The 19,468-nt window shown below is 38.3% G+C and overlaps 1 protein-coding gene across 1 annotated transcript in view; it reads right to left on the reverse strand.

Moving 5' to 3' along the window:
* The window catches only part of NUSAP1 (nucleolar and spindle associated protein 1), a 29,847-nt gene that overhangs the window by 3,333 nt on the left and 7,046 nt on the right, over positions 1-19,468 (reverse strand). The window contains exons 3-10 of the mRNA XM_072428763.1: positions 16,518-16,724; positions 13,787-13,961; positions 10,686-10,798; positions 9,224-9,286; positions 7,474-7,493; positions 3,121-3,362; positions 1,381-1,491; positions 654-756 (exon numbers count right to left, since the gene is read on the reverse strand). Coding sequence (XP_072284864.1) covers positions 654-756; positions 1,381-1,491; positions 3,121-3,362; positions 7,474-7,493; positions 9,224-9,286; positions 10,686-10,798; positions 13,787-13,961; positions 16,518-16,724 — 1,034 coding nt within the window. The remainder of the gene's footprint in view (positions 1-653; positions 757-1,380; positions 1,492-3,120; positions 3,363-7,473; positions 7,494-9,223; positions 9,287-10,685; positions 10,799-13,786; positions 13,962-16,517; positions 16,725-19,468) is intronic.

Here is a 19,468-nt window from a genome sequence, read left to right on the forward strand (position 1 = left end):
ACAGGTCTCAAATATATGAGATTCTGTAGGGGGTTTGTCTCTAACTTTCACAAAATACCCAGTCTACTTAGTGAATCACCAAAATCAAATCCACCTTCAGTCAAAAATCTATTGCACAGAATTTGTTCCACTACTGTAGTAGTTCAAAACAAAGGCTACAATACAAGTGTTAAAAAACTTTCTGGCTTTTCTGTAAAATACAGGCCTCAAGTCTGTGAAAGCTGAGAGAAGCTATGTGAAGCACTGACTGGCAATATTGAGGCTGGTGTATGTGTATCACCTAGTTTAATCACCTATACACGCCTGATTTATTAAAGCTCCAAGACTGTGGATGACAAAATATGATAGGTAAACTTGGGTAATCCAAATAGCCTGGTATGGATTTCCTAAAATGATTTGCTAATATTTGGCAAATTGTTTCAATCCTGGACTAGAACCATTCCAGGTTTGCTAAATCACCCAATGAGTATCTCCAGGGTTTGTGTTGGACAAAGAAAACAAGCATTTTTCTTTATGTCCTGGACCCCAGAGGGTTTGAGAAATTTCTACACACACACACACACACACACACACACACACACACACTTCAGGGCATTTTTTAAAGCACACATTGCATTATACATTCAGCAAGTTCTCTTTAAGTAAGCACCTACCGTGTTGGAAGTATAGGCTGTTTGAAACTATCCTTCATTGCTGATACAGTATTCTTGTTGCTAGCATGGTTCTCTTTAGCTTGACCCCAAGGTTTCAGTTTACCTAGGACATGTAGAAAGTTTCTTTAAAAACATTTGGTTTATAGATAACTTAATTAAAAGCACTAGATTATGCATATGAACATTGACCTTATTTAAGTGCCTACCGTATAAAAAGATCCAGAAGAAAATATAGCCAATGGTCCTCTAAATACAATTTATTATCCCAATAATATACTGCAAAATAGGAAGGTTTCTAAACTAAAATATATATCGATATATATATAGTTACATAGTAGGTTAGGTTGAAAAAAGTCCATCAAGTTCAACCTATCAGAGGTTTGAATTCAGAAACACTGTCTACTAAGTAAAGATAAAACTTTACTGCGTATTTGACGTAAGAAAAATGGTGTATAGATTATAGAGGAATCCTACAGCATGTTCCAAAGAACATCAGATTGGCTGTACCAGTATATAGTCCTCCCTTTAGGCTTACATGGAGCCCCAGCCTCATCCCAAAGGGTGGGTGTATTGTAAAATGTTTGGAGTGGTCATCAAGAGTCTGGTACAAAAGCAGGAGTATCAAAACTGGCTTTATAACTGCTTTAAACTAAATCAAGCAATTTGTCAGATAAAAGACAAATCTACGGATTATTTTTCATATTCTGGAATATTTATTCATGCTCACCTTTGTGGGGCTGATAACCAAGTGGCCGTGCCAAACTTGCCTGAAGATCAAACTTTTTATTGGTGTTTGGAGTTTCTGTTAGTTGTGCAGTAAATTTAAAGGGAGTAGTAGCTATACAAAAACAGTATTAAAATGCATGTTAGGGGGAAAATCATATAGGCAATAAATTCACATAGTACAATATTTTATACTAATAAAGACCCTGTAAATTCAGAAAGGTATTTAACTTCTAGGTCCTGTTTTGGGTGGAATAGAAAAAGGTAACCATCTCCATTTTTTTTTACTACTGAAAACCACCCTATTCTTCACAACACATATTTATTCTGTAGTCCAACGATATGACAATGTCATAAGTGATCCTGACAATCAAAAGATAAAAACTATTTTCCATGCTATATTTAAACAGGCAAAAAAAGGTTTTCTTTTTGTTGTCTTGTTATCCCAATTGAAACCATAACTTTATCCAGAAAGAACATAAGGAATTAGTAAAATTACCCAAGTATAACTCATCACACATAATGAAAAAAATAGGCTATGTTGCTTCAATGGGACGCAAATAACATTTTTCAAAACATGTCTATACAATACTCAAATATTATAACTGTTGACACGGCCAAACTTTTTGGTTAAAGAAATTGGATAGTTTTCTACTACTATATTGGGATAAAGCTGACACACACACACACACTAAAAATAAGGTGAAAAATTAAAGTGTGAATTACAGCATGTAGAATAAGCACCTAAAGCAGACCTAAACTCACTGGTGGCTTTATGCTTAGCTTACTGTCTGGCTCTGTATGCAGTATTGCTGCAGCCAGAGCCAGCCACCTGGTACAATGTAACTCCAATCAGTGAGGGGGATCACCAACTCCACAGCAGACTTCTGGTGAAAATTTCGGCTCCCATGCCTGCAGCGATGACAAGTCCAGGACCTGTCATATGCATGTGCCATAATTGTCAAGTAGGCTGTGCATACTTGCCAATTATGGCAGAAGCTCACCACTCACCAACGAACTTAGTTCCGCTTTAGACTATCAGCTTAAAGAAGGACTGCAAATGGCTAAAGCAGGTAACCTCTTGAAACAATATCCAAGCTGTATATGTATATTCATGCTCCAGTTTTAGAAAAGTTGTGAGTGTTATGAATGGTTTCATAAAGAGGTTGCAAATACAGAATAACGACTTAACCTCTATTTAAAAGGTGAGAAGTCAGCCATTGCTTTTTTAGGGTGCAGGCCCCAAGATCAGCACCCTAAATCAGTGGTCGACAACCTTTTGGATGTTACAGACCACTAAATTGACAGACACCGGACTGCGCATGCACGGGGAGCCGTGTGTCACTGAAAGGAGAAGAAACTTCCCCTAGAGTGATGTCATTATGCCAAAACCCGCCCCCTCTCGCCCACCCGTCCCATCGCTGGTCTGAGTCTGCGATAGGAGAGTGGGCAGGTTGTGTCCAGGGATTCAACACGCCCACCGCCCTGAGCCTGCCATGCATACGGGAGACACGGTCCGCGGTTCTGGTAGGTGGCTCTGGCACACCGGGGCCAGAGCCACGGACAACCGGTTGGCAACCGCTGCCCTAAATCATGGCTTTACAACCTGATAACACAGCAATGGAAGCTACACTACAGTCATACACAAAGGTTTATTTAAATCAACTCTCCAATTTCTGTTTTCCACATTGACAAACATTCAGGCTTTACTGCTCTATATAGCTCTCAATAATAATGTAAATACCTGACTGATTCATTTTATTTTCGGCAGACCTTTTTTTGTTTAGTAAACTCTTGCTTTCTTCAGATTCCAGGTCAGTCACACACAGTTTTAAATCTTTATCTGCATTAGATACTGGTTCAGTTTTATGTTGTGGAAAGCTTCTTCTTGTTTTACTCTCTGGTGTTTTAAAGCAAGAGGACTTTCTAGTTGGTGTCTTTATCAATGATCTCTTATGCTCATTATCCTTTGTAATTTCTGAGAACCTGAGGGAGATTAAATAGGGTTATTTGAAGTATTCTAAAATGTTAAATATTCATATCTAAAATAAAACGGCTGCAAATGTTTTTTTTTTTTTTTTTAAACTTTAACCTTCACAAATAATATGCACATACATTTATTCCTGGTGTATATTTCCTAAATTTTTGGAGGCACCAATGTGGCCGACTATGGACCATATTTTCGCCTGTTCCCCAACCCAAATTCTATTTTAAAACATGGTTTCACTATTTAAATGCCAAGTTTGCCTGTCAAAACAAGACTCAAACAAGATTCTCCAAGTTTAAAATATCCAAACATAAACACAAGTTTATTTTTCTTAAACTTTATACCATGTTCTAGCGTTAGACTCAGACTAAAGGTCATTTGACTAATTAAAAAAAATGCAGAACCCTAGACTGTTTTCATTATCTGTTTTGGATCTTAGTAGTTCTAAGCAGTCCTAAATCACAACTGGATGACAGTTTAATAAACCACTGTGTATAACACAAACCATTTTCTGGTTGTTCAAAAAAATACTATAATCACTTTTTGTTTTCTTCCTTTCTTGCATTTCAGTGCTCTCACAACCTCTTTGCTGTTTGCATGCACTCCCTCCAGAGTCTGATGCCCATCATTTCTCTGGTTTTCTAATAGCAAGAACAGGGGCCCTACAATACATGGTAAAATAACCAAAAGTTCCCACTCAAGACACATGTGATAGGCTGGCAGCAGTTAGCAAATAGTTCTAAATTTAGTTTTTAAGTAAGTGACCGAACAAGAAATGAATGATCATCATTTTATTTATTTTTTTAAATTTTATTTAAGAGTATTTTTTGTCTATTCCTTCTTCTGCTTCAGCTCATGGATATTTGTCAGGTTACACATATGAACTGGTCACCTAAAGTAGATCTAAGCCCAAACTAATTTTTTTTTAGCCCTCTCCTGGCTCCTACTCTGCTCGTTGTCTTGCGGATGTGGTGCACATCTCCTGTTTATCTATTGTGAACCCTAATTTCTCAGGAATGGAGAGATGTAGGGACCTGAAGATGTAGCAGTAAGAACATGTCCCTATTGACTATCTGTCACAAGAATTGCATTTTCTCTGGAAGGATCTATTGCAAAAATTTTGGGGTACAAAGAAAGTTAGAGGGCCAATAACTGACAATTGTATGGTGTAGTTTCTGCTCTTTGGTACAGGATTGTGAGCAGGGAGCAATATATGACCACCCAGCACTGTAGAAAAGCTTTAGTTTACTATCTTTCATTAATAAAATGAGCATCAAATTGTCATCTCTTATTTGGTGCATCTAAATTACGGTAACTAGAAACATTTCAATTTCATTTCATTTTAAATTAAATAGGAAGTAAACCCATAAACCGCCATCTTCTCTTCTCTGTTCTTCAGGGTTCTTCTCCCTACATCACGCGATGCAGGCACAAGATCGGATGACGTAGATAAGAAAAAAATTAGCCGACCTCACTGCGCATGCGTGAGATCAGCAATTTCTTTCCCTTTTGCCGAAAGAGCTTCTTCTGCGCATGCCCGAGTTGCCTAGGTAATCGAGAATTAGGGGGCAGTGCTGTACTGGTATTTTTTTTTAAAGGGAGTTGCTTAACCACCTAGCCGTTATGCCCGACCTTCGTACGGGCAAAAAAAAATGGCTAGGATGGTTAAGCCCGTATTTTTGTCACAGCCTTACCTCCATGGTCCCGCTGGATGTGCACATCCAGCGTCGTTTTCCTATTCCAGCGTTGTTTTCCTTTTCCAGCGTCGTCCTCCGTCCATCGTCGTCTGTCGATCTCCCTCTCCAGCGTCGGGTGCCAGCGGGACCGGTAAGATGCCGGCCGGCATCTTACCTGCTCCCGCTGATCGTCCCACGTCCTTCTCGTTCCAGCGCCGGATGATCTCTGAAGGGAGAAGCCGTCCGGCGGAGAAAAAAAAACCGGACGGCTCCTCCCTGCGTGCGTGATGACGTCGGCGCGTGTGCGGGAAATTCAAATAGAAACTCATTCATTCATTTTGTATTGGATTCAATACAAACTCCTGTATTCAATCCAATACAAAATAATTCAAATAAATACAAAGTTTGTAATTGGTAAATTCAAACTCATTTTGTATTGGATTGAATACAAACTCCTGTATCCAATCCAATACAAAAAATAAAATAAAAGTAAATAACTTGGAAATTCAAATTTATATTTTGTATTTGATTGGATACAAACTTGCGTATCCAATCCAATACAAAATAATATAAAATTAATACAAAGTACATAACTGGTAAATTCAAACGCTCATTTTGTATTGGATTGAATACAAACTCCAGTATCCAATCCAATACAAAAAAATTAAAAAAAATAAAATAAAAGTAAATAACTTGCAAATTCAAATTCTTATTTTGTATTGGATTGGATACAAACTCCCGTATCCAATCAAATACAAAATAATTCAAAACAAACCCCAATAAATACAGAATCAAAGTTTTAAAAATTGCCAGTTATTCCCTGGATGGCTAGTGTGTAACACTGTGTCTTATTTTACCTTTGCTGATCTTCGCCTAATTTCCTTTAATTTTATTAAAAGTATTTTTTTTTTACATAATTGTGTGTTTCAAACATTTTTTATATTTATATTATCTACTAGAACCCTTGTTCGGACATATTTCTGTAAGTTACAGGTCTACAATTTAAAAAAAAAATTTCATGAAAAACAGTGGATCACTTTTGGTACAGAAATCTAGACCTCAGTGTAACGCTCAGGTGGTTAAAAAAAAAAAAAAACACAAAATAACAGAATTTTTACCTTACATAAAAGGGTTGTCTACCCTTTTATGTAAATTGAATATTCTGAGTTTAGGTACGCTTTAAATCTATTCTAGTTTTAAACATACATCTTTAATGTGTGTTTGCATTGTGGCCCACAAGTTTAATCCCAATGTCCCAATGTACAGTGGCCCCAGATGAAAGATAGTTTGGCACCACAGTTCTGAGGGGTAATTTCCCTCACATCCAGAAGTAATTTTTCTTACTTCCTGATATGTAAAAATTGGGGACCCCCTGCACCTCATGAAGTTGTCCGAAGGACATTATTCACAATCTAGCATTAAAAGATGACTAAGAGAAGATAGACGATCCTGGGAGAACAAAGGTGATCCAGCAAACCTAGAATTGATCTGGTCCAGATTTGAAAATATTTGCCAAACACCCTCAATGATTTTTAAGGAATCAGTTCTAGGTTTTAGTGGATCACCCAGGTTCTCCCATGATCTTCTTCAGTCTTGGAGAGCTTTGATAAATCAGACCTAATGTGAGCCCTGTTAGACTTGAAAATCTGGACAAAAGAAGCTTGGATGTCAGAATGCAAAAAAGACACCAAAAGGCCTGGAGGAAAACCTCCCCACACAAAAGAATGGAACCAATTATCAAGAACATATGTTTGAATTGTCTAGTTGACCACCTAGAGATGGTTAAACAAGAATCCAGAACACACTTAGGGGTTCCTCCAAAACAGTGTTTTCCATTTAAGTGCTAAGAACAACGAATATGTACCTAAAGTGTCCCAAAACCCTATTTAAAAATAGCTTGCTTATCTTTTTTATCCATTATTAATCTTATGGCTGTGCACCACCATTCACTTATCTGAAAATTCAACTATAAATCAGCCCCTGGCATTAGCTCCCTGACGGTGGATCTAATCACATTTCATGGAGCCTATGGAGATATATAATGTAGCCAGTAAAGAGTTAGGTGTCACTGCACACAGCTAACACAATAACCTCCTGGGCGTTTCACTGATGTCTAGATTTCTGTACCAAAAGGGGTACACTGTTTTTCATTAAAAAAAATTTTTTAAATTGTAGACCTGTAACTTACAGAAATATGTATGAACAAGGGTCTAGTAGATATCATGAATATAAAAAAAGTTTAAAACACAATCATCTAAAAAAAAATAAAAAAAAATGTACTTTTAATAAAATTAAATAAAAAACACAAAAATCAGCTTAAACAAAAATACATAAATCAAAAATACTGAAAATGCAATAATTCGGTATACTGTATAGTAATATATTTTTCTAAAACACCTCCCTAGTGTGGTAAATTTGAAAACAACATCCATACCTATATCCAACATCACATACCTATAGACAAAACCACATAAATATATTTTGTATACTGTAAAAACCATTTAAAAGCAGATTACATTGTAATCTGCTTTTAAATTTCCCTCCCAGACACTCTCCCCAATACATCACCCGGAAGATGACTCATCCTCCCGGGGTGATGTGAGTGGGGGATTTCCCTGCTTGCTCACACAGGCACACAGACGCTGGAGCTGCTGCTGCTGGCATCTCCGGAGAGATGCAAAGCACAATGCAGGATTTCTGCATTGTGCTTCACACATCTCACTGCAGATGCCAGCATCAATAGCAAATTTTTTATTGCTGCTGGAGGAGCTGCGGGGACAGGGTAAGTATATGCTTTCAGTTGTATGATACATACATACAATGTATGACAATCGGATTGCAATATAACGTTTGTTTATATTTTTAACCACCTGAGAAAAGTTTGGGTTTAACGGCCAGGTGGTTAATTAAAAACAGAGGCTGGTGGTTTTCAGGCGTGGAATCCGTTTGATTAGCTTTCTTAACCCCCTTGGCTGTAGGATTATTGAGGATTTTTAAATGCAAAAGTGGTGCATTTAAAAATCCTCAATATTTTAAATTTTCCTGCCCTCCAGGCACACACTCGCGAGCATATGCCCAGCCGTTCACACGCTGGGGACGCAGATGCCAGCCATCAACAGCTTGAACAGATGCGCGGCCGGCCAGCATCGGCAGGGAAGAAGTCGCTGGACATCGCTGGAGGTCACCGCTGGAACATAGTAGGAGTTTTAACCTGCCTGGAAAATCCACCCCCAGTGTGGCTCGTGGTTACCGCTTTTGGTATGGAAAATCCACTTCGAGCCACACTTGGGAATACTGACAGGGAGGTTAAGCTTTAGAAAGATATAGTGAAATTGGGTTAAACGTTTGGCCATTCCCAATATTTTTAGGTTTGTCAAAGTGAAACTAGTCATTGGTAATATACTTGCCAATCGCTTTGCATGTCCTATAATTGTGAATCCAATTGCCTCTTTTTATAGTCACTGGCTACACCCATACAGTTACTGTATATGGTATGTCAGGCAAAAGCTTAAAAGCCTAAACCTGAACAGAAAGCAGAAACCAATAAATAAAATCAGTGCTCAACCCAGAAATTTTTTTAAGCCGGGTGGGAAGAAATTGTAGGTGGGTGGCAGCCCCTGTATTGTGACCAAACTCTTTAGTAACCACCCAAAAACAGCCGGGTGGGTGCTGGAAAGTGTCGGGTGGTGCGCCCAGCTAAAAGGGCCTGGGGAGAACCCTGAAAATATATTGAAGTCCAGTTCTTGCAATCTATATAAATGAACTGTGAGAATATTTGTTCCTCAAAAAAAGAGTAGCTTTATTTTGCTATTCCTGTACAAACTATATGTATGGAACTGATTTTGTCTAAATTGATGGGATGGGATGGTTGTATATATTTTACTTTATGCAGGTTATACAATATAATTACTATTTTAGGTTACTTGCACATTTAGTCTACATTTGTTTGTTTTTTAGCTAGCTATTTACAATTTAAGTTTAAATTTACAGCATTGCAATTATGCTGCCTCTATTGATCTATTGCCTCTTCTAGGTTCATGTGTTTCAATTACAGTCTTTGGGAATATCAGATTCATCAAGTTGTAAGCTGCTTAAATGTTATAACACCTCGTGAAAAGAAAATTACTAACATGAATCATAACTTTGTAACTAACATTGCATGATAGTTTTCGCCTTCACATTACCTCTGAACTACTGACTGGAGTCTTCTCAGCTTCTGTCAACAGGTTAGAATTCATTGCCATCATCTGCATAGAAAAAAACAAAGCATCTTAAGATAAGGCTACTGGCAAAAAAAAAAAAATAAAGCCCCTCTTTGAGTAGTGTCTTCTTGATTTGTCAGCAATTAAACATAATAAAAAATAATATCTATATCAACAATGGTCACTTATATTTACTCACCATAAAAATCATATTCCACTTTTACCTCTTACAGGTGCAGTTTAGGAGGATCCTGACTGTTTTTACAAGGTCCAGAGTGACCAACAATATCCTTTAAATATTAAAAAAAGGGAGGCAATATGTTCTTTTTTTATGGTGAAATAAAGTCACTATCTTGGGAAAGAACAAAAAACTGAAGTTATCAGACCACCTATTTTGAAGGCCTAGAAAGACAATTTGCAAGACAGCTGTCAATTTGGATAACTGTTCTTAGCATCATGGCAACCAGTAAAGCTATCTTCCAAAAGCGATTTTTCTAAGGTACCTCTAAAGGGAAAGCATAAAAGGCCCTCAGGACCCTAATAAGTTTGCATGGAGCTCCAAGTCTAAGAGGTTGACAGGTTAGGCAAATCACTTCAGGATCACAAAGGATGATGGATACCGGTGCACTTTGAAAAGGACTGGTTAGAACAGATCGGTTTCTTGATGTTACTCAATACCATTTTTTGGTCAAACCCACCTAAGGAAGCAGAGGGCCTAAGCATAGTGAATACATTTGCTAGAAATACTGAACTGTGGTTTATTTAAAAGTGAGAGTGGATACGGTTAACATGTGTTCATTACACTGCATTTTGCTTTGCACACCGTGGCCTATTCCATATAATTAAAATCAGGCCACAGGGTGTAGTCAGTGGAGCAGTTCTTTCAAAAAACTTTCGTTTAGTTCTGATGTACACCGCCAGCTTCTGACTCACAAAGCTGGTGGAACAGTGCACATTTTAAAAACATTTATACAAAAATTTATAATTATATATTTATAGTAATGATACTCCACAGTTTTATTGTTGACAGTCCTTATAACAAGCACATTTAGCAGTATTAGGAAAGGGGTTTGTTGTGGCTGCAAACATTTAAACAGTCATATAACCTATTTTTTATGTTATGTCATTTTTTCCCACAAAATGTGTCCCACGTTCAGCACATTTGACAGTGACAGTGACAGGGATAAATTACCCCACTGCAGGATGTGCTTGAGCAAAAGTTATATGCATGTTAATTGGTCCAAAGCTTCTTACATTCTAACATTAGTTAAAAAAGGGGTGTTTGCTCTATCAGTTTACAAATGAGCAGCCTTTATAAGCAATGTATTTAACAGTCATAATTCTAAATTTACTTTATTTATAATTTATAGAAGCAAGGTATCATATATAATACAACAACAGATCATAAAAACCCTTGTTATGTTTAAAAATTGTATTAAAATACCTTGACTTCATGAATAGAACTGCTCACAGCCTCCAGACGTTTTTGTTTTCTCTCCATGTACTTATCAATAGACTCCATTTTCTTAAAATGCGCTTCATGTAGTTTTTTGAAATCTTTAAATTAAAAAAAAAAATTATCAGATTCCAACCTGTGCATGCAAAACCAAAAAGGAAAGGTATAGGACTGTTGCACAATAATTATTTGTTGAAAAGAAAGTTGATCTTATCCTTCCATTCAAAAATATCCCACTGTACAACCTAAAATACATGTCAACAGGGTCAAGACAACAAGATTTAAAGCGGAAATTTAAATAAAAAAAAAAAAAATCAAAAGCCTTCAATCCCTCTATACAACTGGCTTCCATTCAGCCCCTACTCAGAGGAACAGATGGGAGCTGCCCCCTCCTTTTGCACAGGCGCGAGATTGGGCTTATGTTCATTCTTCTCCCGTCCCCTTATTTTTTTTACAAAATAAAGCATTTAGAAAAAAAAAAATTGTGCACTGAGCAGATCATTTATTTTAAATAAGCAGCAAATCAACTCTAACTATTTATATTGCTGTAATAAGTGTACCTAAACTCAGAATTTTTATTTTAAAGAAAAAGGTAGACAAAAAAAAAAAAATAAAATGAATGGGAGCACAGAGCCTCCCAGGATAACTATTCCACGCATCCCGGGAGGCTCTTGGCTGCTCCTTCTGCCCATACCTGAGCATCTTGGGCATGCACAGAAGGAGTCCTTTCGCCAAAAGAGAAAGACATTGCTCATCTCACCCATGCGCAGTGAGATCAGCAGGTTTTTCCCCTCCATCTACAGCACCCGATCTCACACCTGCGTTGGGCGACGCGGGAAGAACAGAGGAAAGATGGTGACGACTAGCGCGCCAGTCCGAAGACTGATACCAGGATGACGCGGGACCCAATGTATTTTTTGTTTTGGGTAGTTTTTGGGTTTACTTCCTCTTTAATGAAAGTAATGTAAGCATGCTTTCCATGAATATTGCTTGGGTCACTGATCTTTGCATGCATGTCAAATACATATTCCAGGATGCACCATAAACTTTCTAATTTTAGAACTCCTGCAAAGAGGATAGTTTCCTTTATCTAAATCTGTTAACAAGATCTATAAACGCATTTAGGCATTTCCCAGTGCTAGAACTATTTTTACAGATGTGTAAAAAATGTCTTCATGAATTGCCTTTAATAAAGACAGGACAAGAAATCGGTATTTTTCTTGGCATCATCCCATGGAGCAATTATAGCACTGATAGGGAGCCCCACTGAAGGTTTAAAACAGTTTGAGAAAGATAGTTTTTTAAAGCCTGTTTGGGACACAGACAAAGACAATGTCTGCTGATGTTTGTAGAGGTTTTGTGTTCAGGAGGGGAGTTTGTCATGGAGGAAAAATACTGAATCTCTTTTACACACATCTTCCCCATGGAGATAAATTGGACATTGCAGAACATTCAACACAGCAGAATCTGGGTGGCACATGATTCTTTGATTGCACAACAGATAATGTGCTGGCTGTGTGGAGGGTTCATAAGGAGCAGTCAGATGATTTGATATGTGAGCCACATTAAATTTTAGTTAATTTAGTTTTTTTAGTATTATTCTTAAATGACAAACTCCCCTCCTAAACAATAAACTTTGATATTATGTTTACAGGCAATGTAAGAAACGTTACAGGGGTCATGGATAGTTCAGTGGCTAGCACTTTCTTCTCTCCAAGGTTGCAAATAACATAACAAAAATGGAAAGAAGTTAGTCTAAAGGATATTTAATCAAGACTACAGGATTGGTTTTAATGCTGAGCTTGTAAAGTAGAAACTATGTCTCCTCCACACGATTGCCTCTGGGGCGTTTGAACAATGAGACCAAGTTTCAAAAAGTTGTTTTCATAAATATACCATACATTGTGTTGCCCTACTCAACATTTTACTTCAATGGCTTTGCTTCACTCATTTTGTGTTTTAAAATGAAACTAAACCAAAAAACTCACACATACTCACAAGAAGAATGCCGATCTCACTGCGCATTACAGGAAAAAAAAAAGCCCCTTCAAAATTAGGCATGCATGAGCAACCAGAAGCCTCCTGGGATCCATGACGTAGTGTTTTTGGGGTCATAGGGAGCATTCCTACTCCTCCAAACTCGGCAAGTTGATGCCAATTTTGGTCTCATCTGACCACAACACTTTCACCCAGTTCTCTTCTGGATCATTCAGATGTTTATTGGCAAACTGCAGACAGGCCTGTACATGTGCTGTCTTGAGCAGGGGTACCTTGCGGGCTCTGCAAGATTTCAGGCCTTCATGGGGCAGTGTGTTACCAATTGTTTTCTTGATGACTATGGTCCCAGCTGCACCGAGATCACTGAAAAGTTCCCCCCGTGTAGTTTTTGGCTGCTCCGTCACAGTTGTCATGATCATTGCAACTCCACAAGGGGAGATTTTGGATGGAGCCTCAGACCGAGGGAGATTGACAGGTATTTTGTGTTCCTTCCATTTGCAAATTATCGCGCTAACTGTTGTCACCTTCTCACCAAACTGCTTGGCGATAGTCTTATATCCCAGTCCAGCCTTGTGTAGGTCTACAATCTTGTCCCTGACATCCTTAGACAGCTCTTTGGCCTTGACCATGGTGGCTAGTTTGGAATCTGATTGATTGCTTCTGTGGACAGGTTTCTTTTTTACAGGTACTGTAACAAGCTTGGATCAGGAGCACTCCCTTACAGAGGGTGTTCCTAATCCCTGCTTGTTACCTGCATACAGTGAAGACACCTGGGAGCCTGAAGTCCTGCTGGTTGATAGGGGATCAAATACTTATTTCACTCATTACAATGCACATCAAGCTCTTACTTTTGAGCACTGGGTTTTTGAGGGTTCTTTCGTTGTTATTCTGTCTCACAGCTACAATAAACCTACCATTACAATTATAAACACAATTACAATTATACAATTATAAAATCATTTCTTTGTCAGAGGGCAAACGTACAAAATCAGCAGGGGTACAAACACTTCTTTCCCTCACATACATTGTACCCAGCCAACTGGACTTTGTGGTTGCATTTTATCTGGTTGTTGCTCTTTATACAAACTTACTCGGTGTTGAAGATTTTGATACAACCCTGGATAGACGACCCTTGTGCCTCAGTACTTTTGCAGCTGGTGATGTTTCCTTCGTTTTTCCCGAAACAGTATCTGTAGGCCTCTGGCGCTTCCTTTCCCTTTTTGCATAGCCAGGCCTGGCAACCTCTTTATCTTTTAGGTTATTTTCCTAAGGAGCCAAGTGGCAAATGACATTTTATATAGATAAATGTAAAATTATGCACTTGGGAGCTAACAACATGCATGCTTCATACTGTCTAGGGGGAATACATTTGGGGGAGTCAGAAATGGAAAAAGATCTGGAGGTTCTGGTAGATCATGGACTTAATAAGAGGATGCAATGCCAAGCTGCAATATCTAAAGCTACCAAAGTACTTTCTTGTATTAAAAGAGGGATAGACTGCAGAGATGGAGACTTAATCTTGCCCCTGAACAAAGCATTGGTCAAACCACATCTGGAATATGCAGTCCAGTTTTGGGCACCAGTTCACAAAAAGGACATTGTAGAATTGGAGAAAGTGCAGAGTAGGGCAACTAAATTATTATAAGGAATGGAAGAGCCCAGCTATGAGGAGAGATTAGCTGAACTGAATCTTTTCTCCCTTGAGAAGAGACGTTTAAGGGGGGATATGATCACCCTATATAAACGGCCAATAAAGAGAACTCTCTTCCCCATTATTCACTCTGAGATCATTACAAAGAACAAGAGGGCACTCTTTGCGTCTGGAGGAAAAGAAGTTTAAGCTCCAGATAAGGAAGGGATTCTTCACTGTAAGGTCTGTGAAAAAGGGGAATCGGCTCCCTCGGGAAGTAGTTTCAGCAACTACTATAGATTGCTTTAAGGAAAAGCTAGATGTTTTTCTAGAAGCACAGAATATAACTGGGTATTAAGGCTTTAAAGTAAAAAAACAGTGACTGTTGATCCAGGGAACATCGGATTGCCTCATGGAATCAGGAAGGAATTGTTTTTCCCCTGTTGAAGCAAGTTGTACCAAGTTTTTTTTTTGCCTTCCTCTGGACCAACTATGTCTTATAGGGTGTTATATCTGGGATATGTTTATTTCCCTAGTGGTTGAACTTGATGGACTTATGTCTTTTTTCAACCTAACCTACTATGTAACTATGTAAACCATATTTTAAAAATACCTCTCAAAATGTATGTCAGTACTTCACAGAAAGGCCCTATTCACACAGACATTAGCTTGTAAAATATCAGCATGTACCGGAAAGTTTTGAAAAACATGTTCAGAGCAAGGTTTATTGAAGTCTTTAACCCCTTTAACCCCTGACCCTATCTGAAACATTTTGCTATTTGTTCTTTTGAGTTATTCACAGTGTTTTACTCACAGCTTGATTACTTGTTGACAGAAATAAAACCTTACAACATTCCAACTTAAAATGGTAAAAATAAAAAGGTATGCAAAATCTTAAAGTCTGTATTCTGGTAATTTAGAACAGAAAGATGAAGGCAGCCTAATACTTTATTAAAAATAAAAAAAGTTACACTAATGTTCATTGCAATAAAGCAACTCAAACAATTTAAAGGGGCTGTCAACTACCCTAGCGTGTCTAAAACTACACGCTTTTTTTGAGAACGCAATGCAAAATGAATGGCACTACATTGCTGGCCCTGTGTTTTAAGACCTCACTAAATAAATATCTGGGGTCCAAACACAGAAAGATCCAGGACACCTCATCTCACCATTAAAACATGGTACCTTTTCAATTGTCCTGCCCAGAAGAAGTAGTTTGGGGTTTACCTTGAGGTTTAGTACTAAGTTCTGGATAGGTTAATTTGTGGTAAAAAAATAAATAAATAAATAAATATGACCCAGGCAAAAAGTAGTTAAGGTTAAGCCCTAACATTTTACGAACTGGAGTCTCGCAACCAGACTCCTGCAGCTCTGCTCAGACTTTGCATCTAGTAACTCTCCATTTTTCTCTAACTTATTTGGACCATCTGGTTATCCATTGGGTCTCCTGGGGAAGCAGAATTCGGAAAAGTGTCAGGAACAGAGACTGCCCTATCTTTCCTAAACAATTGCTTGTGCTAGGAATTTGTGTTTGTATCAAGTATTCAGCCATTAATATTTTGATTTAATACAGGATACGAAATAATCTTTGTACAATTGAAAGCAGATTTAAATATTTCTATGAAATAGTTTTTCTTTACAAATTGCCACTAAACCCCCTTACTTGTCAGTAACCTCAGTCTGTACCTGAGCACAAACACTATAGTACTTTCAGCTTACCTAAGTGGATGGCATAAGGACTAATACTAGTCTAAACTATTAGAAAGGTGGAACTCATCTTTTAAAATTTAACAATATCCCTTTAAATCAGTAAAAGTACTTCCAAGTACCAGCTTGGAAATGTTAAACCTAGATCACAAACTGTACCTACATTATTAAATAAAAGGTTAGAATAAAACCATATATTCAGAGTCAAAATGTGAACCAGAGGGAGGAGGGTGACACGTCCTGGAACCCCTAAGACCTGACTGACCTAAAAAATTGGGATACAAAGATTTGAGTTACAAAGCCCTCCACAGAGGTAATGGTTGTAAAACAGGAGGGTTAGTTGCAGGTAAACAAAAAAGCTCAAAGAGGACTCAAGAGTTGGATAGCATAACCAAAAAAACCTTTATTCTAAAACAAATGGTTTACATACCTGACGACTGAAAATAATTCTGCTTTGATCTAAAGAAAAGAAAAAAAAACATTACCTGAATTTGATCACATTGGGACATATGAGCAAAAATATCAGTCTCGCCAGCCTTTAGACTCTTTACTGTAGAAACAGATTCCTTTTGGGTTTCCTCAAAATGCTGACCCATTCTGTGAATAACATGGCATGTAGAAATATGTTCTTCTTTTTCCTCCCAGCTCTGTGATTCATCATTATCATTTAGATTCCAGTTGCCATCAGAGTTCTTTTTGTGAGATATAGAAAAAAAAATATTATCAGCAGGTCTATTGTTTGATACTAAGGTATTGTGGCCACTGCTACCCAATTCAGGTGATTAAAACAGCTGCCACCGACACTAGGTGCTTTTATTGTGACCAAAATGAACAGTAGGTAAATGAGTGTAGTGGAAATATTCCAGTGTTCTTCCCAAAATTTTTTTTTTAGCCCGGTGGGGAAAGCTGTAGCCAGGTGGTCAAAAAACAGGGGGGGGAAGACATAGCAAATTTAGTGTTCCTGGTAGTTTATGCCAGAGGTATCCAGTAACCCCTAATAGTATCAGTGTTCTACCTATCCCCTTTACTTTGTACAACTCACTTTGTAGTGATGAAACCTTCAGATCTCCAAAATCATTGGTCGTAATGACTTGAAATTGTTAGGGTAGCAGGTAACCTCATAGCTACTGGTAACCAATTTCTATAAATAATTTAAAGAAATAGGGGTCACAAGTTTAAAACTGAATATTGGGGTTGCTGTTTCAAAAGAGAGTATGTCTAAGAGCCCAAAATTGAAAATGCAAATTTTGGACCCCCAGGACCACTTAAATAGTAAGAAGCATTGGGGTGGGGCCCCTAAATTTTTACCTACCTTTCACAGAACTATAATTATCATATTATCCTACCCTGTCTGCTTCTCTACCTTGAACACCAATTTCTTCAGAACGGAGAGGTGCAGAACAAAAATAGAGGTGCAAGTGGGGGACACTTGTGGCTAACAGCCCCTAACCTTCATCTCCATGGCATCATTACCAAAAAAATTCTGTCTATCAAAACGTACCTTCCTGTGATGCATGACTGTACCCTTCCAGTACCTGAACCCTATTTTGTTTTAGTGGGCAGAGTTTATGTTCTAATGAAGCCACAGATGTTACCCACACATTTTTGGTTTCTTACACGCCCTATTTTGGGGAAATTGGAGTTCAAGTAATAGAAGTGGGCAGTAGTGTGTAACAGGGCAGCGTTTTTTTATGTTCTAATGATGCTATAGTAATGAACTTATAAGGGGAGTTAGCCAAAGGTGTCCCACACTTGCACCCACATTTTTGGTTTCATACACCCTGCCGCTCTAGAGAAATTGGGGTTCAAAGAAGAGAAGCAGACAGTGTAGTTTGACAGTTATAGATTTGTGACAGGTAGGTGTACATTTAGGGGCCCCACCCCAATGCTCCTTGGTATGTAAGTGGCCCCGGGGGTCCCCAATTTACATTTTCAATTTAGGACTCCTATGTGCACTTTCTTTTGAAACAGCAACCCCCCCAATGTTGTATTTTCATGTGTTTTAAATTTGTCTCCCCCATATCTTGCAATTTCTTAGTTTAGTGGCTGCGAGGGTCCCCTGTGTACCCTGCAACTTTCAAGTCATTAGAACATACGGTTTAGGAGATATGAAAGTTTGTACATAGCGAGTTACTGCTGATGACGTCATTGTACACGCCCACTAGGGCGGATACATTTTAGAAGCAGCTTTTTTTTTTTATTAGAAATCCCAGCTTGTGCTATCAGATATAAGGGCGGGGCTGCCTGTGTGCCACTCCCATTAAGGCTGAGCTGTGTGCTGGGCTCCCTGACCACCTCTCACTGGCAGCAGCAATCCTCTGGATGAAAGCTGAGCACAGAGCAGCCTCACTGAGATCTGTGCAGAGCATTAGAGCTGCATGTGAGAGGTGGGCGGGGGAGGCACTAAATAGATACTTTGTATTAGGTTAGCCCCTGTATGTCAAGAAAAAAGTTTTCATTTTTAAATGGAATGAGAACAGATTGGAATTTCTGTTGGGCTTTAACCACTTTACCTTACTCTAATGAAAAAGCCCCCCCCCCCTCCTTTTGTGTTGTTTACAAGAGTTACCCTGATTACCTGTCTGATAAAGCTTTGTAGGTACAGCCTCATTCTATCCAAAGCGAAGAAAGAAAGTTTTAGTTCAAAGTTTAGTTTAGTGCATATACTCAAAAAGTGTTTGAGTTAAAAAATGTAATAGATGCATTTTAAATGCAGCATATTTTTTTGTATTTGTACTACTTTTCTATGCTGGCACATCTCTAACATGTTATAGCACAACAATGGGAGTGCCATTTGAGTGACAGAGTCTGGAGATTACATCCAAGATGGGGGCACCGAGCAAAAGTTTTGGGGTTAGGTAACTAGCATGTCTAAAAAGGTAAATGCACATGTATTCATATTAAAAGACTACAGTTAAAATAAATGATCTAGCAACAAAATGTCTTTAAAATTGCCACTAAGCAATTAGCTAAACATTTTGATAACTTGAAGAGTTTGTTGCTGAAAACAGTTTTGTTTTACCCAGCCAGTCTGGCTTGGAGAGACTTGTCAGCTCCTATTTCTTCCCTGATGTGACATCAGCAGAGTTTTTAGCCAATTGTAAGTCTACTGATGCTTCACTTTCAGGAAGATAGCAAGGAACAAGCAATTCTAATAACAATCAGGGATATTTTCACATTAAGAATGGCTTTTTCAAAACCGGGGTTCCAAAATTGAGTTTGCATGTTAGGGACCACCTGGGGGCCACTCTCATGACAATTAAAATTAGGGAACTGCCAATTGTCTGTGTGCTGTGGTTCCCCCTTAAAGTCCACAAAACTTGAAGGCTGTGTTCAGGTTTGCGGTAAGGTTGTGGTGCTGTTATCCCTTCCTCATGCCATGAAACCCTGGCTCGGGGAAGACACTAAGTAACGCTCACTGGTGCCTGAAGTCAAA

The sequence above is a fragment of the Pyxicephalus adspersus genome, chromosome 12 (genome assembly GCF_032062135.1).
Source record: "Pyxicephalus adspersus chromosome 12, UCB_Pads_2.0, whole genome shotgun sequence".
Classification (NCBI taxonomy): Eukaryota; Metazoa; Chordata; class Amphibia; order Anura; family Pyxicephalidae; genus Pyxicephalus; species Pyxicephalus adspersus.